The sequence below is a fragment of the Natrix helvetica genome (assembly GCF_964273705.1).
Source record: "Natrix helvetica genome assembly, chromosome: Z".
Classification (NCBI taxonomy): domain Eukaryota; kingdom Metazoa; phylum Chordata; class Lepidosauria; order Squamata; family Natricidae; genus Natrix; species Natrix helvetica.
The window spans coordinates 108,559,405-108,585,980 of NC_138554.1; the positions used below are offsets into that span (position 1 = coordinate 108,559,405).

The 26,576-nt window shown below is 42.2% G+C and overlaps 1 protein-coding gene across 2 annotated transcripts; it reads left to right on the top strand.

Annotated features, from left to right (window-relative positions):
• ASNS (asparagine synthetase (glutamine-hydrolyzing)) lies at positions 1–26,018 on the top strand. 2 transcript variants are annotated; one of them, XM_081932631.1, is made up of 12 exons: positions 1–240; positions 3,009–3,278; positions 4,511–4,748; positions 5,383–5,568; positions 6,573–6,674; positions 7,913–8,040; positions 9,136–9,262; positions 10,454–10,560; positions 16,173–16,273; positions 19,167–19,248; positions 19,963–20,118; positions 24,797–26,018. In XM_081932631.1, the coding sequence occupies exons 2-12, from the start codon at positions 3,030–3,032 to the stop codon at positions 25,004–25,006; spliced, it is 1,686 nt and encodes a 561-aa protein (XP_081788757.1). In that variant the 5' UTR covers positions 1–240; positions 3,009–3,029; the 3' UTR covers positions 25,007–26,018. The 2 variants fall into 2 exon arrangements, with proteins under 2 accessions (XP_081788757.1, XP_081788756.1); XM_081932630.1 differs by having other exon boundaries at positions 2–240; positions 3,006–3,278.
• The last annotated feature ends 558 nt before the right edge of the window (positions 26,019–26,576 follow it).

A 26,576-nucleotide genomic window follows, 5' to 3' on the forward strand; every position in this document is an offset into this window, starting at 1 on the left:
GAACAGAACGAGGAAGTCCCAGGCACGGACGGTGGGAGGACCGCCGGCTGATGAAATCCGGCTCAGTCTTACAAAAGAAGCAGCCGAGCGAATTGTGATTGGTTTCCGCGTTGTGCTTTCCTTTCTCTTGAGCTCGGCCAAACGGCACGCGGTTCACCTGTCGAGCCTGCTAGTGAATGATCTCTTCTCGCTTGTGAAAGCGTCTTTTCCCGGTGCAAAACCTGAGCTGAAGTTGAAAGGGTAAGCCAGCGAAGGGATCCCTTTTCAAGGCTGGGCTGTAAGGACCGGTACTTACTAGTTTCCCATCCACTCTATTTATGCCCAGAACCCCCCCCCCCCGTGCCATTCAGACCTGCAAAACACGTGTGATTCAGGTGCCAACTGTAACAGGTTACCTTTCTGCTGGCGTCGGGGGCACTAGTTCAGTTCACGGATGAATCGGAAGTGGCCGTAATTGTTTAAAAGTACGGAATGCAAACAAAAGAACGACTCATTAAAAACTGCAGCTATATTTATATATTTATATTTATTAAATTTATAGACCGCCCCCTCTCCCCGAAGGTACTGTACTGGAGCTGTAGGATTTCTGGTTGTCAGACTTCTTGTAAACAAGCAACATCTTATTCAATAGGTTTAAAAAAACGCTACTTTCTAATTATGCCTAGTGCTGGTTCTCACTTGTGGAAAAGGAGAAGCAGGAGAATATAAACTGTTATTTTAGGGGTGGGGTTAGTACAACAGGCTTAGCTTAGCTGCTGACTAATTTGTGGCACAGGGTGTTGTCTGAATTGGCCCAGTGTGTGGGCAAATCCATGCAATTAGCCAGCCAGGAGTGTGGCTGTGCTTTCCAACAACTCCACAGCTATGTTGTCTCTTTTAACATTAGAATCTCTTCCAGATACTGTCTTTCATACGTTTACTGTTTTTCTCTAGTCAGTTTTTTCTTCAAAGCAGAATGCAGGTAGACCTGAGCCACAACAGAGCCCAAAATGTCTGTTGCTAGGTGCAACATTTGTTACGTGAGCTTTGTCCCATTTTATGGCTTTTCTTGCCACAGCTGTTAAATCATCATTGCAATTGTTAAGTTAGTAGCACAGTTGTTAAGTGAGTTTGGTTTAACCCAGGGGTGTCCAAACTTGGCAACTTTAAGACTTTAAGCTCTGCTGGCTGGGGAATTCTGGGAGTTGAAGTCCACAAGTCTTAAAGTTGCCAAGTTTGGACACCCCTGGTTTAACCCTTGACTTTGTTTGTCAGAAGGTTGCAAAAGGGATCACATGACCACTGCAACTGTCCTAAATCTGAATCAGTTGCCTAGCATCTTAATTGTGATCACCTGACCATGGGGATTCTGCAACAGTTGCGTGAAAAATGCTCATAAGTCCTTTTTTCAGTGATGTAGCTTTGAAAGGTAACTAAATGAATGTTGTAAGTTGAGGACTACCTCTGCTTTATAAAAAAAGAAGACTGCTCTGCCCTCTGCTCTCACAGGTTCAGGCATGCAGTTTTCTTTGCCAACTGTATGGAAGTTGCTTGGCAGTGCTTTGTTCCAAGATGTCTTCCAATGTCTTCATTTAAAACACAGTTCTGGCACTTTCTGGTGGTTTTCCATCTGAATTAATTTGGTCTGACCATACTTGGCTTCTAGGCCTAGTGACAGGTCAGTTGGATGTTGCTGTATGCCTATTGCCTATTGTTGCTGTATCCTGTATGCCTATTTATCAATTCATTCACTAATTTGTTTAATTTAATTCAGCCAGAAGAACTATTTGATTAAAGCCAATAATAAGATCAGAACACTGTTTTCCTGCTGTTTCAGTGGGTGTTCCATGGGAGTAGTTTTTAGAATTATATAGAAAATATGCATCAATTGTTTACAATAAAACATGCAAGGTAGATTGATTAATGATTGATGTGAAGGTTTTCACAAGACATTCATAAATTAATGTGAAAGTAGACAATAGGTTTAGGTTTAGGTTTTATTAGATTTATAGACCGCCCCCTCTCCCCGTAGGGACACGTGATTAGCTGATAAATTTTAGAGCAGGGTGATAAGTGGCTAAGTTTTTGAATGGGGAAACCAAATCTATGACCAAAGAAGTAATTGAAAAGCTTTGGACCAGTTACTTTCTTCTAACACAAGCTATCTCACAGTCACAGATGTGTTGCAAGGAGAAATTGAAGAATTATCTTTGCATTCTTCCTTGAATATCGTATGTATAGAATTTATTTATCTATTATTACTGACTCTTAGTTGTGGTCTACTCTAAGTAGGTAGCTGTTACATCATTGCCATAAGTTTGTATTTTTTATTAATTAGGAAGAAGGTAAGGAGTTATCTATTTTTTTTCTCGCTCTCTAAAGTAAACATCCATCATGACATAATAGATTAAAAATGAAATGTTGAAGAGTTAATTGGTGAGGATATTTTGCTAAATAGCTTGACTCAATGTCAAGCAAGACTGCACTTGTTTGAAAGCATTGCTAAATAGTCATATAGAAAAGTTTCAACTGCAATAGGAAAGTTGCTTAATTGTAATTAAGATGAAATAATGGGGAAAAAGATCAAAATATGTTTATGCTATACTCTGCAGAACCTTTTGGAATTAGGTATGTACAAAAATGAAACAAGACAAATTTCTTCTGAAGACCAAACTAACAGAAAAAAAGTTCAAAATTGGTATTACTAATTAATACAAAATTAATGCAAACTAATTTAAATACCACAAAATATTTCAGGAATCGCCAATCTTGGCAACTTTAGACTTGTGGACTTCCATAATTCCTCTGTCATCAATGCTGTCTGGGGAATTCTGGGAGTTGAAGTCCACAAGTCTTAAAGATCTCAAGTTTGTAGACCCCTGAAATATAGTTTAATTATTTTAAATTAAATACTGAAATTTTGTGTGTGATGTGTTTTTTTAATGACAAGTTACATGCCACATTTATTTTCATGGAATGGTATAAAGAACATTAAAAAAAACCTACTTTGTTCATTTTCTCCCCAGTAGCCTTTATTCATCATCATCACCATGTGTGGCATATGGGCCCTTTTCGGAAGTGATGGATGCCTCTCTGCCCAGTGTCTCTCTGCTATGAAAATAGCCCACCGAGGTCCAGATGCTTTCCGGTTTGAAAATGTCAATGGCTTTACCAACTGTTGCTTTGGCTTCCATCGTCTAGCAATTGTTGATCAGCTATATGGAATGCAGCCTATAAGGGTGAAGAAATTTCCCTACTTGTGGCTGTGTTACAATGGAGAGATCTACAACTTCAAAAGGGTACAGATATGATAAGAACTACATTATAATGGTTTTGGTAGCATTCCCTAATATCTGGTGTCTGAACAGACCGTTAAGCATGTTTAATATGTCTGTATGTTGGCTCAAGATGTATAAGCTGGGTTGGGAAAACTGAAAAGTAGCATATACATTCCTTAAATTTAAAATGAGCAGTATATTGTTCATATGTTAACACTAGGCCTTTCTCTTGAGTTTGGCATCTTGAGAAATTGCAAAAATATTGGACCAATAGATTGGGTAATTGGGTATTCATGACAAAAAAATGTAAATGAAGCAAATGTTTGATAAAAGACTAAAACTTGCCATAGAAAAATATGTGCAATTTAATATAAAGCATTCAATAGGAACTCATACTCTTATTAGTGTCCCCTAAAATATATTGAATGCTGAGCAGGTTTGAACATAGCAAACATGTTTTTCTATTTTTTCATGTTACAAATAACTTTGTCATCTTTCATCATTCTCCCTCTTTAATATTACACTTAAATAACTGAATATTTATTATATTTCTCTCCTCAAAGTAAGTTCCTAGGATGGCATTCAATTAAGAGAACAATGTCTATAATAAATATGAGCACAGAAATGGAAACCTCCATTAGACAATGGGGGTGTCAAATCCTGAAACAAATAAAATCTAATATTTAGATCTTCAAATGTCTGGAACAACTTTTTAAAGGACTTCTTTCCCCCAAAGATCAATGCACAGAAAACAAGTAAACTAATCTTGGTTGGGCATTCCAGTGTAAAATACCTTGTTCATAATCATATGTTTAGTTGGCCTCTTATAATCCCTAGCAGGGCCATCTTTCATGTGTGAGTGGAAAAAAAGTCAAGGCTTCAGTCATATGGTTACCCTTGCGATATGCTCACCTCCCACAGTTTTTTTTTTTTACAACTATATAAATCTGTATATTTAGAGCCTCCGATTGCAGGTTAAGGGAAATAGCAGATTGGCTAAAAATTTCAGCATTTCTAATGGTCTTCAGTGCCTTATCAATAACTCTTCAAGCTAATAGATAATCTATGATAGATAATCTAGGAAAAAAGGAATTCGTAGGAAACAGAGATCTGATTTCACTAAAGGGAAGCATGCATTTTTGTAAAAAAAATTGTCTTATTAACATAGTTTGGTGGTAAAAAAACATGCTTTTTGTGTCTGTTCCTCTGTATTCTAATTATGTATCTCTTTAAATATGTTTCTTTTCTTGTAGTTACAGAAACAGTTTGGATTTGAGTACCAGACCTTAGTAGATGGAGAGGTAATTCTTCATCTTTATGACAAAGGAGGAATAGAGGAAACTGCCTCCATGCTCGATGGTGTGTTTGCATTTATTTTGCTTGACAGCGCAAATAGAAAGGTGTTTCTGGGGAGAGATACATATGGAGTTAGACCATTGTTTAGGGTCCTAACTGATGATGGATTCCTGGCTGTTTGCTCTGAAGCAAAAGGTAACTCAAATTCTGTATCTTTCTGAATTATCCTTTAATAACAGTATTGAATCTGAACTCTCAAATAGAGCTAAATGGTTTCCCTGCTTAATATTGAAATTATCACGCCTCATCCCACAAAAATCTCTTTTTAAGAATGAACCAGAAACTTCCTAATAGTGAGATGTTACACAATTCCGCAGAAAGTTAAACCTATGAAAGGAAAACAAGACATTGGTTTTGCAGTAAAATATTATTGTATAGAATAGATTATTGTATGATCTTCTTTACGATGAGTTTTGTTTCAGTTTTGAGGTATTTGAAAGAAATGTTAGAAGTCCTTGTTGAACTATAATTTCCATACAGCTTGCAAATTTTCATAAAAATCAATAGAAAGAAATGTTGTTAGACTTGTATGAAAATAAGCATATGGAAAGGATCACAGTCTGTTATGTTCCTTGGCACATGCACAGTGCAGCTGTTGTGACTTGAACTAGGCTTATGACACAAATAAATGTTCTCCTGGTTCATTGTTCACTGTTAAAGTTGGTATTCTGAAATCTACACTTTCAAAAGTTATATAATAACAGGCATTTTCTTTTGGCCAAGTGTAAAATAACGACTGCTCTATCTATGTGCTATCCTATATTTGTAGGTTTGATCGACTTGAAACACAATATGTCCAGTGCTCTCAAAGTGGAACCTTTTCTTCCTGGACATTATGAAGTTTTGGACTTAAAGCTAAATGGGAAAGTTGCATCAGTGGAAGTGGTCAAATTTCACAGCCCTAAAGATGAACCTTTGCATGCTGCCTACAGCACAGTACAAAATTTGCCTTCAGGTAACAGCATTGTTCAGTTTTCAGGCAGGTTCATGTGTCAGGCAGGTTGTATTCCTCCAGTGAATATGTGTCTTGAGGGGTCTTTGATTCTTTTCCTGGCTTGGTTGTTTTGTTGCAGACATTTCATTCCCTGACTAGGTAATCATATCTACTATATTTTTCGGAGTATAAGATGCACCTTCCCCCCAAAAGAGAGTGAAAATCTGGGTGTGTGTTATACACCAAATACAGCATTTTTGCCCTATCGAAACTCTGCCCCCTTTGCAAAAATGGATGTGCAGAGGGTTTGGGAGGCTTGCAAAGTGCTCCTGTGGGCTGAGGAGGGCACAAATGACCAAAAAACACCATTTTTGCTCGTTTCCCCCCCCCCCAGCTCCCAGGAGCACTCTACAAGCCTCCCAAAGCTCGGCATGCCCCTCCTCTTTTTTTTAAGGCGTGTAGAGGGTTTGGGAGGCATGCAGAGTGCAAAACCTTTTTAAAAAAACGTTACCTCTTCAAAATCATGGTCCGTCTTATACTCTTAGTAGTAGTTTGGGTAATGAAATGTCTGTGAAACAACCACGCTCAGAGAGCACACCTCATTTCAACCCTTAGCTGCACAAATATTCCACTTAATTGGAATATGTGTCTTCCTGTCAGAATATTTGATGCTCTTGGAGAACCGGAGTGTTTGGAAGACATCCTGTGGATTGTGGTGAAGGAAGCCACAGTCAGAAGGGATGGATTCAGCTCCTTCAGGAGAGGGTATTTCAGTCACTTTCTAGTCCAGCCCCCCCTCCACCCCTGTATTGCTGAGGACAGGGGAGATCTTTCTTGCCAGGCATCTGACCTAATATTGATTTGAGAACTCTAGAATTTGGGCCAAGAACCAACTTTCTTGGTTATTGCTAATTTTATTCCAAGGAGATAATATTTTAATGTTTTGTAAGCAGTTATTATAAAATTGATTAGTACTTTGTCCTCCTTTTTCATCTATTTTAATGGAAGGTCTATTTTCCTGCTAGGTGTTGATATTGAAACTGTGAAAAGCAACATTCGACTTTTGTTTGAAAATGCTGTTAGAAAACGTTTGATGACTCATAGAAGAATTGGTTGTCTCTTATCAGGTAAAATAACAACCACAACCATAACAGATCCTTTAATATAACATATAGAGAGGAAGCTTTGTGTAGTGGTTAAAGGTAAAATTAGAAACTGAGAGACTTATGAATTATAGTCCCTCCTCAGACATGAAGCCAGTTGAATGATTTGATATGTATTCTCAGCCATAGAAGAAAGCAATGGCACATCACTTCTAAAAATGTTGCCAAATAAAATACATGGACTTGTCAATACTAAGTCAATTCTGACTTGATGGCACAAATTTCCTTAATGTATCTTATGCAAGTCCTAAACCTATGACAACAACTGAGCCAAAATTTATGTTGCTAAGTGAGAAACTTGTTACGTGAGTTTTGCCCTATTTTACGACTTTCCTCTCCACTTGTTAAATGAATTGCTGCAGTTGTTAAATTAGTAAAATAGTTGTTATGTGAATCTGGTTTCCCCACTGACTTTGTTTGTCAGAAGGTTGCAAAAGGGGATCACATCGTCACAAGACATTGCAGCCATCATAACTGTGAGTCAGTTGTCAAACATTTAAATGTCAAACACATAACCATGGTAATGCTGTAATGGTCATAAGTGTGAAAAATGTTCATTAATCACTTTTTCAGTTCTGTTGAAACTTTGAATGATTACTAAGTGAACTATTGTAAGTTGTGGACTACATGTATTTTCATTCTATTAGCAACAATTCTATATTTTGGAAAATTTTAATAGATACTGCTTTTAAATATTTTACAGAGCCAACTGCATAATAATAGATACACATTTTCCATAGTAATAAAGGTGGCCTATTTTCTGTTGATATTGATTGATGAATCTCTGATCAGTGCTTTTTTTAGATAAAGGATACAAGATGATTCCTTAAAAGTTTATTTGGTCTATTTGAAGCTGTGAAGGCTTAATTCAGTGCAAAAGAACTTTTGATATACTGTAACTAATAGAATTAGACAGAAAACTCTATCTAATGCTATAGCTGTTGTCTTCCAATTCTTAAACTCTTAAGAATTCTTAAATTCTTAAATTTATTTAAGTCATAAAATAAAGAATCATATAGCAACAGTCATTATGTGCCAGATAATTTTACAAATAATTTCAGAATGCTCTAAAACTTACTGGAAAGTCAATTCCTTTGAAAAAGGATTCCAGATAGAAAAGAAGAATATCTGAGTTGCTTTAAACTTTTAAATGATGAGGAAAAAAAAGATAACGACAATATCAACAATTCATGTTTTACCAGGTGGTTTGGATTCTAGCTTGGTGGCTGCCATACTTATCAAACTTACGAAAGAGCAAAAATTTCCCTATCCCTTGCAAACATTTTCTATTGGGATGGAAGATAGCCCTGACGTACTGGCTGCAAGAAAGGTACAGTGGTATTATTGGTTTAGCAGTTTTTTTTCGTGTAAACACTTTTTCTTATACCAAATGGAAAATAATAGGAGGCAAAGAAATAGTTTCTAGAAATTTATCTTTCATGTTTGCATTTAAGTAAGCTTCTAGGCTCATAAGAGAGAATAGATAGATTTGAACAAAATTTTGGAGATCAGAGCAGGTTTGTTGCAATTTAGTAAAATTGATTGGTAAATTCCAAGCAAACAAAGATAATACCTTGTCTTGCGCTGTATAATTATTTTTATAGCATTTGCTAGCACAAGATAGAATATAGAATAACAGAGTTAGAAAGGATCTTGGATGTTTTCTAGTACAACTCCCTGCTTAGGCAGGAAACTCTATAGTCTATACCACTTCAGACAAATGGAACATCATCTTAAAGACTTCCAGTGTTGGAGCATTCACAACTTCTGGAAGCAAATTGTTCCACTGATTAATTGTTCTAACTATCAGGAAATTTCTCCTTAGTTGTAAGTTGCTTCTCTCCTTGATTAGTTTCCACCCATTGCTTCTTGTCTTACCCTTAGGTGCTTTGGAGAATAGCTTGACTCCCTGTTCTTTGTGGCAACCCCTGAGATATTGAAACACTGCTATTGTGTCTCCCCTAGTCCTTCTTTCTATTAAACTAGACATACCCAATTCCTGCAACTGTTCTTTATATGTTTTAGCCTCCAGTCTCCTAATCATCTTTGTTGCTCTTCTCTGCAATAAATTGATATCCTTGAATATTATTATTGTTAGACTAATTCTCTCTGATCTCTCTTGGGAGCAATATTCCATTGAACACATGCTGCTGGCTAGGACCAAGGATGGAGCATTAGCACATTCATGCCTTATTGTGACTTTCACAAAGTGCTGATTGGCCAGTGGGGGAAATTGGATGTGGAATAAGCTAACTCTTCACCTTAGTCTTCTGTGTAACCCCCATTAGATCAGCAGCGTAATGGATTGTGGAAAATAAAACGTACTAATTTGTAAAATATATTTTGCAGAATTCAACTTCTATTGACTGCATGCTGCATGAATATTCAATTTAACAAATGTAATATAAATGGTTGTTTTTAATAGGTAGCAGCTCACATTGGGAGTGAGCATCATGAGGTTATGTTTAGTTCTCAAGAAGGGATTCAGTCACTAGAAGAAGTAATACTTTCCTTGGAAACATATGACATCACAACAGTACGAGCGTCAGTGGGTAAGGTTTGCAAATTATGGAAGTAGGATCTACCTTCCTACTCAGTCCTGCTTTGAAGCAGGATGAATACAGGCATAAATTAAGTAGAATTTTAATCCTCCAATACTTTTTTGTACAGGGCAGCTTCCATGTATTTTTTATGCCTAGCATTATGTTTACTGATAATGGAAGAAAAAGATTAAAAGGATGGAAAAAGAATTTTTCTGAATAACCAACTAATGGTTTTAATGGAAACGAAGTACTATTTAGGAAAATTATTAAGTTGACCTGTCTTTATGATCATAAAACTTTCCATATCAAATCAAACAGATGTTCTTCTGAACATTTACAATTTACTTGGTAGACCCTATTTTGGCATATAGAAAGTCTCAAGTTATATGCCAGGTATTTCCAGTTATGGTGAAAAAATTCCATTAACAGCTTCTTATATTCTGAAAAAACATTATTGACTACATGATGAGATTATAGATGCTTGTTTACATTCTTACCTAAGTTAATACATCTCTGTATTGCTTCCATTGAGTGGAATCCAAACTTAAGAAAAAGTGGAAAAAGTGCCAGACTTCCAGCTATCTAATAATATTGGCTGTGTGGATGTTGCTAGATGAAATAAGTTTAAGAGCTGTGGTGACACAGTGGTTAGAATGCAGTATTGCAGGGTAAATCTGCCCACAGTTCTTCAATCCTGGCCAACTCAAGATTGACTCAATCTTCTGTCCTTCTAAGGTTGGTAAAATGAGGACCCAGAGGGGCTACAATATTCAATTAGAGCTCCTTGTACATAATTTTTCTCATCAGGGTACTTTGATCATGTCATTGGTGGTGGTAGAGGGAAAAAGAATACTATAAAAAGGACTTGATGAAAAAGTTTATCTCCACCAACCAAATTACATGTTCCTAGGTTTGTATGCATTATTTATGTAATTATCTATATACTATCAAAACTCTCATTGTGTTTATCTGTTTGTCTGTTTGTATCCTCAAACTAGCTTAAATGGTGTATTATACTACAATGATTGTTGAATCAAGGTATCTAAACTTCTAAGTTTAAAGAATATATTTCTATATAATCTTTGTTGAATGGCTATGAAAGGAAATATATCATGCAAGTTATTATGAAAAATACAACTGCATACAGGTCTTGTGCAAGATTAATAAGCAATTTTGAGGGAAAATTGTTTCTCGTTCTAGCCATGTATCTGGTCTCCAGATACATCCGAAAGAAAACAAACAGCGTGGTCATTTTCTCAGGAGAAGGATCAGATGAGTTGACCCAAGGCTATATCTATTTTCATAAGGTAATGTAATATTTCGTGCTTATGCCAAGCACCATAATAAAGGAATGGTTTTTAAAGTAATTTTTATAGGTGCTAATAGCTATAAGCATAGCTGAACTTCATTTGCATGCAGGAAGAACTGAGCAACAAACTATTCTTACCTACCCAAAGTTGAGAACTGAAAAAGACATGAAAGCCGCCATTATCTGATTTAAAATTTAAGATTTAGTTACAGATGCAGAAAGTGGATATACACTGGTTTGGCCAGCATCCAGCCTCAGTGGATTAGAAGTCACGTGCTATCAGTTGTAGGGGAGGGAGGAATCTTAGGTTGTTGGGAAGTCCACATTTTCCTTGATGTCCCTCTCATTAGACATAGCTGTATGATTTGGGATCAAGAAGAGGGAGTGTTGTGGTTCTCTCCATCAAATCAGGCATGGTCATCTGAGGGAAACTAATACTTGCTGCTGTGTTTGAAGGTCACGCATGGCAGGAATAAGCAAAACAGTGGAGTATTTACTTACCCTATATACCTTGTGTTATTGATTTTAAAATTATTGTCATCATTATTTTAATGAATATATATTAATATATGTTGAAATGTCTGAGTGCTGAATTTTCATGATCCTCCGTGAAACATTCTTGAGATTAAATTCTCAAGAACATTCTTTTTACAAGTGTAATACCGTGTTTCCCCGAAAATACGACAGGGGCTTATTTTCTTTTGCCCCACGAAATATGGCCTTGGGCTTATTATCAGGGAGGGCTTATTGTTTTGGGACTGCCGGGCGGCTGCTCCTTTGTGAACTGGCTCCCGAAGAGCCGGGCACAGCCTCAGGGGCGAAGCAGCCATGAGGTAACCATGCTCACAAGCAGCCGCCCGGCAAATCCCCTCTCCAGCCGGGCAGAGTGCCATTCACTGACCTAGGGGGTATCCCTAAGGTGCCAAGCCATGTGGTGCTCTGCCCGCCCCCCAGCTCCCGCAGCTTAGCACATTCGGGATATCCCGTAGGGCATGGAGCTCTGCCCGGCTGGAGAGGGGAGCTGCGCGAGTGCCTGTTCCTCCCGCAGCCTCACCAAGCCCTTGCGCAGCTCTCCCAGGCCACCGCTGCTGGCCACTGCTGCCCGCCACCGCTCCGCTCCGAGCATAACTTCCAAACTCCAAAACTCGGGGCCGAGTCTTCCAGCATTGGCCGCTATAGGAGTGCTCTCTATGATGGGCCGGCTGCCGGAAGACTCTCTGTCTGGTAGCCAGCCCCCGAATGTGCCAAGCCACGGGAGCTGGGGGGGGGGGGCGGGCAGAGCGCCACATGGCTTGGCACCTTAGGGATACCCCCTAGGTCAGTGAATGGCGCTCTTCCCGGCTGGAAAGGGGATTTGCTGGGCAGCTGCTCGTGAGCATGGTTACCTCATGGCTGCTTCGCCCCTGAGGCTATGCCCGGCTCTTCGGGAGCCAGTTCACAAGGGAGCAGCCGCCCAGCAACTCTCCCCTCTGGCCAGGCAGAACGCCACTCCCCAACCTAGCGGTATCACGAAGGCAGCAAGCAATGTGAGCGCTCCCCCCTGGCTCCTCTGACTTGGCGTTTTCGGGATAACGCTAGGTCAGTGAGCGGTGCCTGGATGGAGGGGGTGGGGTTGCCCAGGGGGTTTATTTTCAGGGGTGGGCTTATATTTTTGCCCACACGAAAAATGTGGCAAGGCTTTAGTTTCAGGACAGGTTGTATTTTCGGGGAAACACGGTAGTGCTTCTAGTTTCTGTACACTTCAAATGGTAGGAGAAAAAGGGGCATTTTAAACAAGATATGTGTCCACATTGCATGTAATTCTAGGTTAATGCACTTCTGCTTGTATAGAATGAGATACTTTGTATAATTACTGTTTTAGAATATCTACTACCTACCTTTCTGGATTTTTGAAGGTGTAGCAGGAGTGAAATGCTACCGGTTTGGACCGGTTTGCCCGAACTGGTACCGTGTTTCCCTGAAAATACGCCAGGGGCTTATTTTCTTTTGCCCCACGAAATATGCCCTTGGGTTTATTATCAGGGAGTGCTTATTGTTTTGGGGCTGCCGGGCGGCTGCTCCCTTGTGAACTGGCTCCCGAAGAGCCGGGCACAGCCTCAGGGGCGAAGCAGCCATGAGGTAACCATGCTCACGAGCAGCCGCCCGGCAAATCCCCTCTCCAGCCGGGAAGAGCGCCATTCACTGACCTAGGGGGTAATCCCTAAGGTGCCAAGCCATGTGGCGCTCTGCCCGCCCCCCAGCTCCTGCGGCTTGGCACATTCGGGATACCCCCTAGGTCAGTGCATGGAGCTCTGCCCGGCTGGAGAAGTGGGTTGCGCGAGCGCCTGTTCCGCCCGCAGCCTCACCAAGCCCTTGCGCAGCTCTCCCAGGCCACCGCTGCTGGCTGCTGCTGCCCGCCGCCTCCCCTCTCCGCTCCGCGCAACTTCAAAACTCAGGGCCGAGTCTTTCAGCATCGGCCACTCTAGGAGTGTTCTCTATGGTGGGCCGGCTGCTGGAAGACTCTCTGTCCGGCAGCCAGCCCACCATAGAGAGCACTCCTAGAGCGGCCGATGCTGAAAGACTCGGCCCCGAGTTTTGAAGTTGCGCGGAGCGGGGTGGCGGTGGGCGGCGGCCCGGCAGCAGCAGCCAGCGGCGGTGGCCTGGGAGAGCTGCGCAAGGGCTTGGTGAGGCTGCGGGCGGAACAGGCGCTCGCGCAACCCACTTAGCGGATGGACCTCCGTCAGTGGACCAGACGAGCCGTCAACAGCGAGTCTTGAGAGACCATTCTGGGAGGAGTTTGACTCTGTTGCCCCCGAGGATTTGGACAGGTTGCGTGGACGGCTACGACCCACCACATGTTCAATGGACCCGTGCCCCTCCTGGCTGGTACTGGCAGCCTGGGAGGTGACACGAGGCTGGCTTCTGGGCCTGGTGAACGCCTCATTGGGTGAGGGTTACTTACCAACCGCCTTGAAAGAGGCGGTGGTGAGACCCTTGCTCAAGAGACCTTCGCTCGACCCAATGGAGCTAGCTAATTACCGTCCAGTCTCCAACCTCCCCTTCTTGGCGAAGGTTGTTGAGAATGTGGTGGCGCAGCAGTTTCCACGACACCTGGACGAATCCGACTATCTAGACCCACGCCAGTCCGGCTTCCGACCCGGGCACAGCACTGAGACAGCCTTGGTCGCGTTGGTTGATGATCTCTGGAGGGCCAGAGATAGGGGTTGTTCCTCTATCCTGGTCCTATTAGACCTCTCGGCGGCTTTTGATACCATCGACCATGGTATCCTATTGCGCCGGTTGGAGGGGATGGGAGTCGGAGGCACCGTTCTGCGGTGGTTCGGCTCCTACCTCTCCGACCGGAAGCAATGTGTGTTGACAGGGGGGCAGAGGTCGTCCCTGAGGCCACTCACTTGGGTGCCGCAGGGGTCGGTCCTCTCGCCGCTCCTGTTCAACTCATATGTGAAGCCACTGGGTGAGATCATCCGTGGCTTTGGGGTTGAGTACCACCTGTACGCTGATGACACTCAGCTGTACATTTCAACCCCAAACCACCCCAGCGAGGCTGTCGAAGTGATGTCCCGGTGTTTGGAAGCCGTCGGGGTCTGGATGGGGGACAACAGACTCAAACTCAACCCCTCCAAGACCGAGTGGCTATGGGTACCGGCACCTCGGTTCAGCCAGCTGACACCATCGCTGGCCATAGGGGGCGAACAACTGTCCCCTGTGGAGCGGGCGCGCAATTTGGGCGTCCTCCTTGATGCCCAGCTGTCACTGGAGGACCATGTGGCAGCCGTGGCAAGGGGGGCGTTCCACCAGGTTCGCCTGGTGTGCCAATTGCGCCCCCTACTGGACCGGAGTGCCCTGCGCACGGTCACTCATGTGCTGGTGACGTCTCGCCTGGACTACTGCAATGCCCTCTACATGGGGCTTCCCTTGGGATGCATCCGGAGACTGCAGCTAGTTCAGAACGCAGCCGCGCGGGTTATCATGGGGAGTACACGTTACTCCCATGTAACACCGCTCCTGCGCGAGCTGCACTGGCTACCTGTGGCCTTTCGGGTGCGTTTCAAGGTATTGATCACTATCTTTAAAGCGCTCCATGGCATAGGACCTAGATATCTGCAGGATCGCATCCTACCACACACGTCCCTGCGACCTATTCGCTCACACAGGGAGGGACTCCTCCTGGTGCCGTCCGCTAGGCAGTGTCAGCGGGCGACACCTAGGAGTAGGTCCTTCTCTGTGATGGGCCCAACCCTCTGGAATGACCTCCCCCCCGACATTCGAACCACCACCGACCTCCGTTCCTTCCGTCAAAAGTTAAAGACTCACCTATTTCAATCAGCTGGCCTGGCACTTTCTTAGTTTTACCTCCCGGGGATTTATTTTAATTGGGTTTGGGTTTTTAATTGGGGATGTTTTTAGGGTTTTAGAATATATTTATTTCTTGTACAGCCTATCTCCTCCATCCAAATGCATTTAATTGTTTTATGATTGTATTTTTATCTGCATTGACTGTACACCGCCCCGAGTCCCTTTTTGGGAGAGGGGGCGGTCTAGAAATCCAAGAAATAATAATAATAATAATAACTTCTCCAGCCGGGCAGAGCTCCATGCACTGACCTAGGGGGTATCCCGAATGTGCTAAGCTGCAGAAGCTGGGGGGCGGGCAGAGCGCCACATGGCTTGGCACCTTAGGGATTACCCCCTAGGTCAGTGAATGGCGCTCTTCCCGGCTGGAGAGGGGATTTGCCGGGCGGCTGCTCGTGGGCATGGTTACCTCATGGCTGCTTCGCCTCTGAGGCTGTGCCCGGCTCTTCGGGAGCCAGTTCACAAGGGAGCAGCCGCCCGGCAACTCTCCCCTTCGGCCAGGCAAAACACCACTCCCCAACCTAGCGGTATCCCGAAGGCGGCAAGCAACGTGAGCGCTTCCCCCCCCCCCCGGCTCCTGGACTTGGCGCTTTTGGAATAACGCTAGGTCAGTGAGCGGTGCTCTGCCTGGCCGGAGGGGGGGTATTTTCGGGGGTGGGCTTATATTTTTGCCCACGTGAAAAATGTGGCATGGGTTTAGTTTCGGGACAGGTTGTATTTTCGGGGAAACACGGTAGTAAAAAATGCTTTCAGGCGAACCATTATTCTGGTGATCAGCTGGGCGACGATCAACTGTGACACACGATTTATATTAGCTAGAATTGACGGATTTCCTGTTTCTAGCTAATCTAAATCATGTGGCACAGCGGATTCCAGCCGCCACCCCGCTGTTCTACTTATCTTTGCAGACTCGGAAGGCTTCAAAATGTTCCTCTTTTAGCGCTGTGGAGTGCGCCTCAGTGCACACTCAGTAGCAGGCTCACCGAAAAGATAGCAGACTTCAGAGGATTACACCGCTGAGGTGTAGGGAAGGTTAATACACAAAAGTGCTTATTTAGTTCTTAGTGAATAGAAGTACTTTCTGCTAATGCAAAAGTCCATAATTTTTCTGAGTCCAAGCATTACTTCAGCATTGAAAGTTTGTGGAATAGCAGCCCAAGTGCTCCTGAACCAAAAGAAATATTTTCAGTGCTGTTTATAAACCACACACAGCTATGCATGGCTTCAGCCAAACATCCTTTGCATGGTCTCTTGTAGGCACCAACCGCTGAAGAAGCTGCTGAAGAAAGTGAGAGACTTCTTCGAGAGCTCTACCTGTTTGATGTTCTCCGTGCTGATAGGACAACTGCTGCCCATGGGTAATGCTCAGCTGTAGACCCTTTAATTCCTCTCAGGTCTCTCTCTATGGATCTCACATCTTGCTTCTACATTTCCACCAAAATCCTTTTAGGAACTTTCTGTAATGAAGAATATTTTTGATGAAGAACATGTTTCACCTGTAGAGTTTTTTCTCCATTCTTCAGGCTTACTATAGAATAGAATAGAATAGAATAGAATAGAATAGAATAGAATAGAATAGAATAGAATAGAATTCTTTATTGGCCAAGTGGCCAATATTGGACACACGAGGAATTTGTCTTTGGTGCATATGCTCTCAGTGTTCATAAGGAGAATAAAATACATTAATCAAGAATAAAAAGATAAAACTTAGTGATAGTAAAGGTTACTAATAAGATATCAAAACGTACTAGGAAACAATAAAAACAATATAAATTGAAAGATACAAGCAACATGGCTATAGTCATAAGGGTGGAGAAATAGATACTAGGAAGGAGTAGAAGAAGAGTAGTAATACATTCTTAGTCAATTATTGACAATATTGTGGGAATTAGTTGTTAGGCAGAGTGATGGCATTTGGGAAAAATGTCCTTTTTATTTCATTAAATTTTTATCCTTTTTTCCTACTTCACATTTATATTTTTAAGAGGACAGACATGATTGAGAGAATCTATGGCATTAAATCTTTGGACTTCAAGCCTTCACAACCATATTCAAGGTCTAAGGTCTCAAAGTCTCTGTTTTGCTTTTAGCTTGTGGCAGAATGTTATGCCCTTAGATGGCCATTTCCTTTGTCTCTAGGGAAAGATCTAAAATTGATTCTTGTATCCACTGCCAGAGGTTCATGAAACAAAGCTCTTTCAATTGATTTTTCCAGGTGGGATCACTTCCTCTGGTTTTAATGGCTAATAGGTCCCTTCAATAAATGTTTTTTTTTTCTCTTAATTTGTTCAAGACGTCTGGACTTCTCCCAAAATGAGATTTTCAGTTTCAGGATAGTTGATGTTGCTTTTCCTGCCTGACCAGTTTTGAAGGCATTCATAAGAGAACAGGGATTATTTCCACTATACCCAGAAGTGATACGTGTTTATTTCCTATTTGAAGTCTAATCATCTACTTTTCCAGTTTTTATTACGCATTGTGGGTCGGACTTTTTTGTTTATGCCAATTTATTTGTGGTTGGTTATCTTTGATTAAGGAATGTGGTGGCTCAGTGGCTAAGATACTGAGCTTGTCAATCAGAAAGGTCGGCAGTTTGGCGGTTTGAATCCCTAGCACTGTGTAATGGAGTGAGTTCCCGTTACTTGACCCTGCTTCTGCCAACCTAGCAGCTCAAAAGCATGTAAAAATGCAAGTAGAAAAATAGGAAACACCTTTGGTGGGAAGGTAACAGCAGTCCGTGCACCTTCGGCATTTACTCATGCCAGCCACATGACCACAGAGAAGTCTTCGGACAGCGCTGGCTCTTCACCTTTGAAACGGAGATGAGCACCCCCCCCCTAGAGTCAGGAACAACTAGCAAATATGTATGAGGGATATCTTTACCTTATCTTTGATTAAAATTCATGACATAGTCATCTACACACACACGCACACACACACCTTGGTACTCAACTGCTTTGAATTTTAATATTAAATTTTGTACTCAAGACATTTTGACAGAAAACGTTTGTCCTGGCACTCATTGTTTGTTTGATATTTAGTGCACAAGATAGAGCTTGTTAGTGTTGGCTGCCTTACTACATTATTCCTCATGGGAAAAATTTGGTACTCATCTTTTTGGTAGTCATCACGTCTTAGGGAATCATTTAATGATGAGTACTGAGATACCACTGTATTTTCTTCAGTAGTGGTTCCAAGACCAGTACCAAAGGTGGAGAGCTGTAAAGCCTTCCTGATTGGAAATTAGATGTATCTCTGCCTTTGTAGCCATGCTAGCTGAAGATACAGGGAATGGTAGTTATATTGAAAGGGTACTGATTTGAGGAAAGGCAACAGACAATTTATATAGTCAAGGTTACACTTGAACAGTGGCCTTTTCTCATATTTATTTTATTTATTATTTACATTTTTATGCCACCAGACTCCCAGTGACTCTGGACAGCTGGCCAAGCATAAAAACAAAATTTGGCAGAACCTGGATAACAAGAAGCATACTGCACTACTCATAAAGGGGCTCCAGTCACTTTTGCCAGAGACCGGGACCAGATCTTCAATGGCCTCTGAAAGATCAGTAGGAGATGGATACCACCTGGGTCTCCAGGGAATTTGATTCTAGAGGACAAGTCCTTGCTCTCTAGCATGAAGTTCCCCTGGAGACCCAGATGGCTTCCACCCTACTGGTCTTTCAGAAGGCATTGCCATAGAGAAGGAATACTTCTGGTGCCCCAATAGTTGGCATTGTTAAAATCAAAGAAACCTGGAATGTGTCATTTATCATACTAAGCTATAATGCTTTCTTGTTATTTTTGGTGAAAACGTTGCTTATTCCCTAATGATAACTTAATGTTGGAGACAATAGATGGTGGTTTTAAATAAATCATGATTTAATGAGTTACTTTCTGTTATGCAGGCATGTCCAAAGTCCGGCCTGGGGGGGCCAATTGCAGTCCATTTTCAAATTTCAAGCAGCCCACAGCCTCTTCTCCCTGCCAACAAAGTTGGCATGGAGAAGGAACAAATAAACAAAGTTCTTTGTTTAATCTTTCATAAAATAGTTCATTTGCATTTAATGTTAATGGTTCAAAGAATGTGAGGCTGAATGGTCGGCCCCACACATTGTCACCTCACCAAACCTGGCCCTCCTTGGAAGAAGTTTGGATATCCCTGTGTTAGTATATAAGTTGTATAAAATGCCTTTTTCAAATCTATATGCTTATTTTGTACACCAATAATACTTATTTCTGTTTTCAGTCTTGAACTAAGAGTTCCATTTTTGGATCACCAGTTTACTGCTTACTACCTTTCTTTGCCAGCAGAACTCAGAATCCCAAAGGTAATCCAGCCTTTACCATTAGACAAATGAAGAAATTACAGTATTACCTAATGAAGCTATAGTGTACATTTAAGTTTTACTGATTATTCTCTGAAGCTTTGTATATGCTTGTGATTTTCAGCCTTAGGTTGTGATCATTAGATGTCTTGCTATAGATGAAATTTTTTAAAACAGATCTCAATTGAACTGACAGATTTAGCATTCAAACCTAAATTCTATGACAGGAAGCCATGCCAAGGACCTAACAGTTGATGGGTTAGATCAGTGATGGCTAACCTTTTTGTTGTTGGGTGCCAAAAATGCAAGCATGTGAGCGCAATAGCGGGTGCGTGCTGGCACCCATATTACAAAGCGTGCCCCCCATGCATACACAACCCCCCACCCCGCTCCTGCCCCATATACACTGAACTCCAAGCTGAGCTTGGTATTTTCTCGGGTGGGAGGGAGGTCTAGGAAATCTGTAAATCATCTGGCAGGCATGCACATGTGCTCTGAAGCTGATGGCTCACGGATCGGTAGATATGGCTCCGCGTGCCACCCTTGGCACGCATGCCATAAGTTCGCCATCACAGGGTTAGATTATTCTTTAAAATATTCTGCTGAATATGGGATTGTCATGCTGACTTGTTTCTGAAATATTTTTTAGGATTTCTGACATATTTATTCCTTAGGAAAGTATTTTTATGTGTTCTTGATTATGTTATCTCTGCACAGAATGGGATTGAAAAGCACCTCTTAAGGGAAGCCTTCGAAGATTCTAACTTATTGCCTAAAGAAATACTTTGGAGACCCAAAGAAGCTTTCAGTGATGGCTTAGCGTCTATCAAAAAATCTTGGTTCTCTATGCTACAAGACTATATTGAGCTTCAGGTAACAGGTTGAATTTTTAAAGTCTGTTTGACTAAAAGACTATTTAATTCATATAATAGAGCTAGTTTGACTATATTGAAAGTATATTATGAAAAACGTAGAGCAAAAATGTGAAATACATGAAGCCCATCAGCTTTGCATATGTAACCTCCCAGATTGGATGAAGATGACTTTTAATTTCTTTGTTTTGGGGGAAGGATTTGGCTAGCTTGACTTGTGAGGCGCGTAGCGCAGTGGTTAGAATGAAGTACTGCAGGCTACTTCTGCTGCTAGCTGCCTGCAATTTGGCAGATCAATTCAGATCAGATCTCACCAGAGTCAAGGTTGACTCATCCTTCCAAGGTGGGTAAAATGAGGGACCCAAATTGTTGGGGGCAGTACGTTGATTCTGTAAATTGCTTAGAAAGGGCTGTAAAGCAATATAAAGTGGTATATATAGCCGAGAGAGTTCACTGTGCCACAGATATCCGGGTGTGAGTCCCTATGCGTGAAGTGGGGCCCAGGGAAACAGTTGGGCTTGCTGATTGCATACCTGGCTCCTCGCTATGCATCAGCGGCCCTGCCAGAGCTCCTCGAGGTGATCGCCAAGATGGCGGTTGAGACCCCCAAGCTATTGATTATGGGGGATTTCAACCTGCCGTCGACAGGGGGATCATCCGAGGTAGCTCGGGAGTTCATGGCTTCCATGACAGCCATGAACCTGACCCAAATAATTCAGGGCCCCACACACGAGGGAGGCCACACCCTGGACCTTATTTTTGTTTCTGACCAGTGGAGGAGTGATCTGGGAGTAGGGGAACTAGCTATTACACCCCTGTCATGGTCAGATCGCTCACTTCTCCGGCTCGACTTCCTAGGCGCTACCCCCCATCGCGGGGAGGCGGAACCGGAATGTCCTAGATGGTTCCGCCCCAGGCGCCTGATGGAACCTGATAGGTTCCAGACGGAGCTTGGGCCACTTCCTGTAGTCCTGACCCGCTCCCAGATGGAGGACCTGGTGGCCGCATGGAACAGTGCGGCTGCCGGGGCCTTAGACCGGGTTGCGCCTTTGCGGCCTCTCCTGCGGCAGCGATCCACCCAGGCCCCTTGGTTTTCCGAGGAGCTGAGGGTGATGAAGCGCCACAAGAGACGCCTAGAGAGCAGATGGAGATCTTCACGCTCTGAATCTGACCGAACACAGGTAAGAGCCTATTTACGGACCTACCTTGTGGCACTAAGAGTGGCCAAGTGTTGATATTGTGCCGCTCTTATTGCGTCCGCAGACAACCGCCCTGCCGCCCTGTTTCGGGTGACCCGCTCCCTCCTTTCACAGAGGCCGCGGGAAGCCCCTTTGCAAGGTAGAGCAGAGGAATTTGGGGAATATCTGCGGGACAAAATCGCTCAGATCCGCAGCGAGTGGGTCCCCTGCAGTGGGCTAGGAGGGACGCCAGAGGCGAGTCTTGAAGTACCATCTTGGGAGGAGTTTGACTCTGTTACCGCCAAAGATATGGACAGGTTGCGTGGTCGACTGCGAGCCACCACATGTTTACTGGACCCGTGTCCCTCCTGGCTTGTACTGGCATCCTGGGAGGTCACACGAGGCTGGCTCCAGGAGTTAGTCAACGCCTCCTTGAGAGAGGGGTTCTTGCCAGCCGTCTTAAAAGAGGCGGTGGTGAGGCCCCTACTCAAGAAGCCTTCCCTGGATCCAGCTATATTAGCTAACTACCGTCCTGTCTCCAACCTTTGCTTTTTGGCAAAGGTTGTAGAGAGTGTGGTGGCACAACAGTTCCCACGCCACTTGGATGAAATTGATTATCTAGACCCGCGCCAGTCTGGTTTCCGGCCCGGCCACAGCACGGAGACTGCTTTGGTCGCGTTGGTGGATGATCTCTGGAGGGCCAGAGATGGGGGTTGCTCCTCCATCCTGGTCCTATTAGATCTCTCGGCTGCTTTTGATACCATCGACCATGGTATCCTATTGCGCCGTCTAGAGGGGTTGGGGGTGAGGATTACCGTTTTGCGGTGGTTCTCCTACCTCTCTGGCCGAGCGCAATGTGTGCTGACGGGAGGGCAGAGGTCGACCCTGAGGCCGCTCACTTGTGGGGTGCCGCAGGGGTCGGTCCTCTCGCCTCTCCTGTTCAACACATATATGAAGCCGCTGGGTGAGATCATCCGCAGTTTTGGGGTTGAGTACCATCTGTACGCTGACGATACTCAGCTGTACATATCTACCCCGAACCACCCCAATGAGGCCGTCGAAATGATGTCCCGGTGCCTGGAGGCCGTATGGGTCTGGATGGGCAGTAACAGACTCAAACTCAACCCCTCCAAGCCGGAGTGGCTGTGGTTACTGACACCCCGGTTCAACCAGTGGGTTCCATCACTGGCCATCGGGGGCGAACAGCTGGCCCCCATGGAGCAGGCACGCAATTTGGGCGTCCTCCTGGATACCCGGCTGTCAATGGATGACCATGTGACGGCCGTGGCAAGGGGGGCGTTCCACCAGGTTCGCTTGGTGTGCCAATTGCGCCCCCTATTAGACCGGGGCGCCCTGCGCACAGTCACCCATGCACTGGTGACGTCCCGACTGGACTACTGCAATGCTCTCTACATGGGGCTTCCCTTGAGATGCACCCGAAGGCTGCAGTTGGTCCAGAACGCGGCCGCGCGGGCAATTATGGGAGGTACCAGATACTCCCATGTAACACCTCTCCTGCGCGGGCTGCACTGACTACCTGCGGCTTTTCGGGTGAGTTTCAAGGTGTTGACTATCATCTTCAAAGCGCTCCATGGCACAGGACCTAGCTACCTGCGGGATCGCATCCTGCCCCACACATCCCTGCGGCCGATTCGCTCTCACAGGGAGGGACTCCTCCGGGTGCCGACCACTAGGCAGTTCCAGTGGGCGACGCCCAGGAGTAGGGCCTTCTCGGTGATGGGCCCGACCCTCTGGAATGACCTCCCCCCCGACATTAGAATAACGACCGATCTCCGCTCCTTCCGTAAAAAACTTAAGACCCACCTGTTTAACTTAGCTGGCCTGGCCTAACTGTAGCTTTTGTGTCCCTCTAGCCTATATTTTAAATTTTAAATGTTTAGGGATAGATTTTTTAGGTTGTTTTAATTTTTAACTATAACTGTACAGCCTATCATATAATTTGTTTTAATGGGTATTTATAATTATCTAAGTTTGTATATTGTTGTATTGTGGTCTGTACACCGCCCCGAGTCCCTTTGGGGAGAGGGGGCGGTCTATAAATTTAATAAATTAAATTAATTATATAAGTCTAAGTGCTATTGCTATTGCTGGCCAAAATTGGTCATCACACTTCTATTTAAATACTCTGATTTTTCTTGTTTTGGGGATGAAAGATATAAGATACAGTGGTTCAGGATCTGGATCTTAAAAACTTGAGTTGCATCAACATTACCTGTACTTTCACTTAGAATTGTGTTTTTCGGAATACAGAATTGAAACATAAAAAAGTAATTTAAATTAAATCTTGATTTTAAAAATGATTGTTAGCATTGACAACAAAAATTGAGTTGTTTCTGTAAATTTTAAAAATATAACAAATTCACTTACTCATGTAGCATGCCTACATACATATGTGTGCCCACATAATCAAGCTTACAAATTTATTCTTAAAAAAAAAGTAGATGTAAGACTTGGATTAAGGAGGCTCAAATTCAAATATCTATTCGACAAAGAGATTCATTGAGTTACTGTAGGCCAGTCATTGTCTTTTGATCCAGCTCCCAAACATTATGATTTGGAAGATAAAATGGGAGTTGACACTCTTCTCCAAATATGACATCTTGAGCTCCTTGAGAAGAGGTGTAATTTAATTTTTTAAAATAGATCTTTTGCTAGCCTTTCAAATTAAGCAGGGTTAAGACATAGGTGTAGCAGAAATTCCATGATTGTTCTTTACAGGGTAGTACAACAGAATGTTGAAAGCCTGTTAAAATTATTCTTATTCTGTCTTACACTTAAGTAGAGTATTCTTTTCTGAAAATCCTCCCTTAAATCAGTCATTTCTTCCCAGTTCCCAAGCCAGATCTACATTCTTCTACACATTTTCATTTATATTTCTACTGAGATGTATTTGTATTGTATTGTTAGGTATTTTGGTTTATTTATTATAAAACAATTCTCATTTTTCTGCTAGAGAACTTGTAATATAGATGGCCTAATATTATAATAATAGCATTGATAATAATAACAGAAAAATTGGTCCACTGATTGTTTCACCATCATTTCTTTAATCTTCTCATTCTAAGACAGGGGTGTCAAACTCATGGCATCATGTTGTCATCACCTGATGTATCATGACTTTCCCCCCCTTTGCTAAGCCGGGGGATGGGCGTGGCCAGTGCGTAATGCATCTGGCCTGCGGACCATGACACTCCTAAGAAGATTCAAATTAGTTTCTCAGTGGCTCTTAGGCAGAGGTATTTGCAGGGAAAATAAAAAGCTTCACAATGGTAATGCATCATGACACACATCAACATCTATTCTGGACACCTTTGTCTTTATGAGTTCTATACATTGTTTCTAAGTTGTTTAGTCCAAGAATTCCGCAGTGTAATTTTTTAAAAATAAAATGGAACAGAGAAATTTTTGTTTGTAACTTTTAAAATAAGGAATAATTTCTGATGAAATCCTCATATGTTACTCTTTTATATCTGCCCATAGGTTGATGACCTTTTGTTGGAGAAAGCTGAAGAGAAATTTCCATTCAATCCTCCCAAAACAAAAGAAGGATATTTTTACCGTCAGATTTTTGAGAAACACTACCCCGGCTATTCCACTTGGCTCCCGCACTATTGGATGCCAAAGTGGATCAGGGCTACTGATCCATCTGCTCGCACATTGAAGCATTACAAATCAGCTCCAAAAGAATAGCTTAACATATATTGAAGGAATAATTTCTCCAAAGAGCTTATTAAACAAGATGAATCTTGTTGCTCTAAAGGAACTTAAAAAGCAATATATGGTGTTTTTTTTTTATAAAAAGTAAATGAATGCAGTAGTTTATTTAGATAAAATAGAATGTAATTGATTATTCCAACTCTGCCAGTAACAAGAATGTCTCTTAGCCTTAAACTTCACTATGCAAACAACTGATATACTCCAGAATGAAGCTTGGTAAGATGAAAGCTAGGACTGTAAGTCTTTATTCAGATAGCTTAATTCACTCTGACATCAAATGATATTTAAGCAACCTAAGCATTAGGAGAATTAATAGTGGTTTAAATGCACTTTTTCTGCAATTAATGAGCTCTAGGTTTTTTTTTAAGTAGTATGCTTGTAGTCTTATAAATAAATAAAATAAAATAATCTTCTGAGTTCAAATGGTAAATACTAGTTATTTTACTGTGGGAAAGGACAATTAACTAATTTTTGTAAGTTTAACACTCCCAAATATTATATACAGCTGTGTATATCTGGGAAACCTGGATTCTTTCAGAGCCTTAGAGTGATTGCCATTTTCAGTCTGCATCATCCTATGATCAGACCTCAACAATTCACCATTCATACCGTAGCTTTTTAATCACATTGCAAATCATGATGCAGTCACTTGTCCATCACTGTTTAAAACTGCAATAGAGTTTTGATATATCTTTTCTTAAAGGATCCAAATATGACATTTTGCACTCAGCAGAATCCCTTTTACACAACTAATGCCATTAATAGTTAAATCTCCCTTTTCAGTAAAGCCTGTAGAATTAATTATTCTAAATGAGAGGGCTGTTGAAAGAAAATTCATGCAGAAAATATATTTTCTAATTCTAACTCAGCAGGAGATTATTTAATAAGTTAAAATAGTCTTAATATATAACATCATGTGGAATTAAAAGGTTCATGTTCTAAAAAGTTAATACTTGAATAAATACCTGGATTTGTTGATATAAAATTTGTGTCAAGTTTTTGTTTTCTATTTAAAACCTATTCTGAAACCACAAGATGGCGCCAGAGAACTTCCTGATGTATTTTAAGAGTAGAATTTATAACCTCAGTAGCTTTTAAGTTGTTTGGACTTCAACTCCCAGAATTCCTCAGCAACATGCAGGAAGGGGAATCTTAAAGTTGCTGAGGTTAAGAAATATTAATGTGGATTAATCAACTGATTGATTTTCAAAAACTATAAGATAGCATTTTACTCCTGCTATAATTACTTTGTAGTGCAATATTTCCACAATGTAGCTCACACAATACACTAATTACGTATTGCACCAGAATTCACTTTTAGTGTATTAAAAATACCATTGAAACAGTCATTTTAATATTTTTTGACTATACTTTGCCTATATCTTTGTACATCACCAAGAATCATATTCAGTAGAGGTGGTAAGTGTTTAACAATGGAAAGAGTAGAGTTTAACATATTTTCATTTTCATCCAGACTTACCTTAATTCTTAATATGGGAAGAAATCAGTTCTCTAGGTATATAACTTCCGAAAGAAATTCCTG

Bases quoted from the DNA above. Each gene is read 5' to 3' on its own strand.
- ASNS (XM_081932631.1), top strand. From the start codon at position 3,030: ATGTGTGGCATATGGGCCCTTTTCGGAAGTGATGGATGCCTCTCTGCC. The intron at 9,263-10,453 runs GTAAGGTTTGCA...TTCTCGTTCTAG, and splicing joins AACAGTACGAGCGTCAGTGG to CCATGTATCTGGTCTCCAGA. The intron at 20,119-24,796 runs GTAACAGGTTGA...ATCTGCCCATAG, and splicing joins AAGACTATATTGAGCTTCAG to GTTGATGACCTTTTGTTGGA.